This window comes from Myotis davidii, unplaced genomic scaffold (assembly GCF_000327345.1).
Source record: "Myotis davidii unplaced genomic scaffold, ASM32734v1 scaffold84, whole genome shotgun sequence".
In the NCBI taxonomy this organism is placed as follows: domain Eukaryota; kingdom Metazoa; phylum Chordata; class Mammalia; order Chiroptera; family Vespertilionidae; genus Myotis; species Myotis davidii.
This window is the reverse complement of record NW_006295735.1, coordinates 1,440,609-1,446,415: the sequence shown is the minus strand read 5'-3', so window position 1 is coordinate 1,446,415 and position 5,807 is coordinate 1,440,609. Positions and strand designations below refer to the sequence as shown.

At 36.6% G+C, this 5,807-nt stretch overlaps 1 protein-coding gene and 1 long non-coding RNA gene across 2 annotated transcripts in view; one reads left to right on the top strand and one right to left on the bottom strand.

Annotated features, from left to right (window-relative positions):
* Positions 1-5,807, bottom strand: part of LOC102773932 — a 12,266-nt gene that overhangs the window by 2,249 nt on the left and 4,210 nt on the right. Inside the window, exon 2 of the long non-coding RNA XR_001515011.1 lies at positions 4,682-4,811. This is a non-coding gene — a long non-coding RNA (uncharacterized LOC102773932). The remainder of the gene's footprint in view (positions 1-4,681; positions 4,812-5,807) is intronic.
* POMP (proteasome maturation protein) overlaps positions 3,118-5,807 on the top strand; it is a 24,579-nt gene continuing 21,889 nt past the window's right edge. Inside the window, exon 1 of the mRNA XM_006770372.2 lies at positions 3,118-3,123. Within this exon, the coding sequence (XP_006770435.2) occupies positions 3,121-3,123 (3 nt within the window). The 5' untranslated portion in view covers positions 3,118-3,120. The remainder of the gene's footprint in view (positions 3,124-5,807) is intronic.

Below are 5,807 nucleotides of genomic sequence, written 5' to 3'. Positions count from 1 at the left end.
TTAGCTCAGTGGATAGAGCATCGGCCTGCAGACTGAAGGGTCCCAGGTTCAATTCTGATCAAGGGCATGTACCTTGGTTGTGGCACATCCCCAGTAAGGGGTGTGCAGGAGGCAGCTGATCAATGTTTCTAACTTTCTATCCCTCTCCTTCCTCTCTGTAAAAAATCAATAAAATATATTTTAAAAAAACATATGAGATAACTATAATTTTCACTAAAGAGATGAGTAAAGTGAGGCACAAAGAAGTATTTTGCCTATAGTCATATAGGTAAAAATGGCAGAGCCATAATTAAGAAATGACAAGCTGTCTTCTTACAAAATAAATCCTTGGGTAATGTATACATATATAGGCAAAACACGTATACATATATAGGTAATCATATATTGTGATCAATATTAAGTTAGAATATTGATAATGCACATTTAAGTAATGTCCACTTCCCATTGGCTACCTAAGCCAAAATATTTACTCTATCCTGCTTACTAGTATATGTGACTGGTTCAGGAATAGGCAAGCTAAGTCACCTTAGACCAGGGGTGGGCAAACTTTTTGACTCGAGGGCCACAATGGGTTCTTAAACTGGACCGGAGGGCCGGAACAAAAGCATGGATGGAGTGTTTGTGTGAACTAATATAAATTCAAAGTAAACATCATTACATAAAAGGGTACGGTCTTTTTTTTCAATAGTTTTATTCATTTCAAACGGCCCGCGGGCCGTAGTTTGCCCACGGCTGCCTTAGACCAATGAGCTAGAAGGTATTTGGAAAACAAGGCTGGCTAGTTTTATTCTAAAAAAATGAGTTTTGGACTCTTTTTCATTGGATAAGAGCTAGAAAATATAAGTGATTGCTTCTAGCAGCCAGAGTGAATTAACTTTAGGATAAACCTTGTGCTGTGGAAAGAGTTAGCACGGGAGTGGGCTGAACCAAGAAATTCTGAGCTTATCTTACTCCGCTGTCCTTGCTGTATATGTATGCATTAACTTATTTTTAAAGTGCAGTTTGAGTTAGATTTAGGGGGTAGCGGGTACTAACTGCTGAAAGTGTCTGACTTAACTTACAAAAATTAAATGAAACTATAAATCCCTGAGTGGTTGAGAGCAGATATTAAGCTCTTCGGCTAACTTATATTTAGCACTTTGTACAATGTAAATGTCCCATGAGGCTTAGAGGGCTGAACTGTTACACTTAAGATATGGTAGAATGAACAATGGTCATGAGTAGATCCAGGTTCTTATTTTGGTTTAATATCTAACACTGTAGATTCATTAAGTAAGTTAATTTAGGGCTCTACCTGTTTCCTGTTTTGAAAATGAGTGATTTAAGGGTAGTCTCAAGTTTAACATTCTATGACATGCAATTGAGCTGAATTTATAATAATTCCATACTGATGTCTAAAACAGATTTTTTTAATTTAAATCTTAAGTAGTCCATATATATGTATTTTTTTCTCATCATAAAAATAATATGTAAAATTAATACTGACTCTTGAGCTTTTGGTTGCTTACATTCTAATTGAAGAGAAAGTTTTAATATGTTTTCAAAGATTACAATGATTTCAAAAAGTACAGCATTAGATACAATTTAGGGAAAATTATTCACCTGAAATATTGCATTTTCTCAAGAATTATGATTATGTATACTATACAGGATAATAGACGTCAAGATTATTAGAGGAAATGTGGTATAGTCAGACTTTACTTTGAATCAAAACTTGAAAAAAAAACAGTCTTATGGAAAACTGGATGGCAATAATCATTGTGACTACAACACAACTTGATTGAATACATTACTTTGTTGAATCTGTTGGTCAGCAAATTAAAATGTATGTTGAAGCTTATAGTTGAGTATTTATGCAATAGCAGTAGAAAGTGCCAACAAGTTGATTGTGTAAGCAACAAACCTCATTTTAGCTAAACTGGATTTGACAAATTACATGACATTCTTCTGCCTGATAAATCTGAGACTTATAATGCTTACTGCAATCAACAGTAATGAAACAGCAGAGAACTTCAATATCTGACATTTTAATCTGTATATTTTACTTTTCTTCTTTAATTCTGGAAAAATGACAATAAATAAGTACCTATCAATAATAACTATAAACGTATATGGATTAAATGCTCTAATGAAAAAATATAGGGTAGCTGAATGGATAAGAAAACATGACCCATATATATGCTGTCTACAAGAGATCCACCTCAGAACAAAAGATACACACAGAACAAAAGTAAAGGGATGGGAAAAAATATATTCAAGTCAAATGGAAATAAAATAAAAAAGCTGGGATAGCAATAGTCATATCTGACAAAACAGATTTCAAAACAAAGGCCACAACAAGAGACAAAGAAGGTCACTACATAATACTAAAGAGATTGATCCAACAAAAAAACATAACTCCTGTAAACATGTATGTACCCGCCGAAACCGGTTTGGCTCAGTGGATAGAGCGTTGGCCTGCGGACTGAAAGGTCCCAGGTTCGATTCCAGTCAAGGGCATGTACCTGGGTTGCGGGCACATCCCCAGTAGGAGATATGCAGGAGGCAGCTGGTCGATGTCTCTCTCTCATCGATGTTTCTAACTCTATCTCTCTCCCTTCCTCTCTGTAAAAAATCAATAAAATATATTTTAAAAAAAAACATGTATGTACCCAATATAGGAACACCTAAATATATTTTTAAAAATTCTTAATGGACTTTCAGGGAGAAATCAACAGCAATACAGTCATAATAGGGGATAGGAAGAGATGCAAAGAACATATATGCATAAAGGCATAACCCATAGACACAGACAATAGTGTGGTGAAGGCCTGAGGTGGGGCAGGGACTGGGTGGAGGGGGACAAAGGAGGAGAAAGTGGGAGACGTCTGTAATACCATAAAAAAAAAACAAACAAACAGTAAGAGCTACAAAAGGATACAATTATCTTCAAAAAGATGATGAATGGGATTTACAGGTAAAAATAAGGTCTGCAGCAATGTGTTACAGATGCTGATACAATTATATATGCATATGCAATGGGGCACAAAGGTCTATTCTCCCTGGAAGGGGGCAAGCAAGGCTTCATAGAGGAAGTGATGCCAGGAAAGGCTTCATAGAGGAAGTGACACTTGACCTGAGATGGTACAATAGAACATTCCAGAAAGGGGGGTAAATAGGAATAAAAGTACAAGGGCATGAAACCAATGACATTTTTGAAGAATTCTAAGTAATATAATATGACTAGAGTAAAGGAATTAAGAATGAGGGTGGCAGTCAGATCACAGAAGGCCTGTTTACCATTCGAAAGAGTCTGGAATTCATCCTTTAGGGCAGGCAACAAGGAGATATTAAAGGACTTTAAGAAGGGAAGTAACAGGTTTGGATTTTAAGGAACAAAACATCTTTGGCAGCAATATGGAAGAAGGTTTGGAATAAGACAAGGTGCTCTTCTTGTGGCTCAGGCATCAGTTGATTAGTTCCATTAAGTGATACAGATTTCTCAGTGAGGTGATTATTTAACTGAGGTGTATAAGAAATAACACTTTCCTTTCCCAATCATGTAAAAGACATCTAACTAGAATGATGAACAACCAAGGCATTTTCCCCCTTCTAATTTAATAAATAGAACAAGGCTGCATAGTCTTTGGCATCAATCCCAGATACTGAAACAGTGAGAAAACAACAAAAATGGAACATGCTATCTGTCCATAAATCTAATTGTATGGTTAGGGTTATGGAGCATTTTAAGAGTTATGACTTCCCTGGCAAAATACCAAAAAAACATACCTTTGAAAATTATTCAAAACAGCCATTTGGCATCCAACCATGTTGACAGAATGAAAAATGTTGAATAAATAGCCTACGTGTAATTCACCATTCTTGAAGAAGTAAAGGATGTTTTCTAAGGCTTTATTAAATAATATCATGGTCATGAAAAAAGCCAAGAGAAAACCTCCAGGCTCACTTAGAAACTGGAGTCAATCTTTATTTTTTTAAATAGATATATTCTCTCATACAGAAGAATATCTGAGCTGACACATTCACAGTGCTGATCTCTGCTTTCTAGTCCTTTCTTCCTGCCTTTTGGTGTTGTCTAATCTTCTACAAGAGCATGCATCGCTTCTAGAAGAAAAAACAAGTCAATAGAGCAGACTGCACAATCAGATAACTTAGGCTGTCTTTTTCAATTTTTAGATTCTAAACCAGCTTTCTGATTCTGAATAAAATTAATATAAACTGCTTTTGAGTGTGTTTGGAATACAGGCAAATTTTCTCTCCTCAAGTCTTTATCTTCTAGGAATAAATTTTTGAATTTTCAAAAACACAAAAATTCCCTCTCTCATTTATTCAAGCCAGTGGAGGGGAATACTGACAACAGTATCTGAAAACAGAAGGGAATTGAAAATATCAGACATACATGCATATTATACTAGGCTTTGTCCAATGTTTTTGGCATGCCTTCTGAATTAAATTTTTCTTTAGCTAACATTAAAATAACTCTATGTTTCTACATGTGGCCTGGCAAATGAAGGTTATGGTAAAAGAAACAGGACTATAATTTAAAATTCACTGCATGTAATTTACAAACTGTATCTTCCACGGGCAAACGGGTAAAGACTCCATGCTGAAAAAGATAAGCCACTTTTTAAAAACAGACAGCTGAAGTAGGGTAATGAGAGCATAGAAACCGAATGCTAACCTCTGCTGTGTGTGATGCAATGCAGATGTAATAGTAAAACAAAACACCTGGATCAAGAGTCCACTCCAGCAGTTATTCTGAAAATCCAGCTTTTCATAATCAGAGGACACTCTTTTAAAAACAGCTCCATCTGAAATCACAGTCAGCAAAGAATTTCAAAAGAAATATGAAACACTCATCTCTTAGGGTTAAAGAAAGGGTCTGTCAAATAAACTTGGTGTAAAGTATTTCTCCATCCCTAACACTTATGAAGGGACTTGCAAAGAAAGATGTGTAAATATAATTTATCTTAAATCAAGCACATTGCAACTTTCCCAGCATTACAAGAATTTAGATGATTTAAAGAAGAGTTGGCCCTAGCTGGTTTGGTTCAGTGGGTAGAGCATCAGCCTGCAGACTGAAGGGTCCCAGGTTTGATTCCAGTCAGGGGCATATGCCCGGGTTGCAGGTTCAATCCCCAGTAGGGGTCATGTAGGAGACAGCCAATCAATGATTCTCTCTCACCACTGATGTTTCTCTCTCTCTCTCTCTCTCTCCCCCTCTCTCTCCCTCCCTCTCCCTTTCTCTCTGAAATAAATAAATATATATATGAATGAGTTGGATGTATTATATTTATAATAATGTATAGATTCTTTTTTGAAACAGTAACTTTCTTACTAGTTGAGACTCATACTACCTACCCCCTCTTTTCCTCAACCTTGCAGGTGAACACAATTTCTGAAATCTATACTACCATAAACATTCAAATTATTAGGTCTTGGGGAGAATGTTTTGCAAACATTTTACACTAATTACATCATTTTTACCTCCCATGTCTCTCAGGCAATGGGGCTCTCATGCTTCTCCTGTCCTAAACTGGGAAGGAAAACCATCGCCACCAACCCTTGCCAACAGTTCCTCTCCAATTCTGCATTCTAAGTTCAAAAGAATCCATCTGGCCTTAGCTGGTTTGGTTCAGTGGATAGAGCATCAGTCTGTAGACGGAAGGGTCCCGGGTTCAATTCTGGTTAAGGGCACATGCCCAGGTTTCAGGCTCCATCCCTAGTAGGGGGCATGCAGGAGGCAGCCAAGCAATGATTCTCATCATTGATGTTTCTTTCTCTTTCTCTCTCTCCTTTTCTCTCTG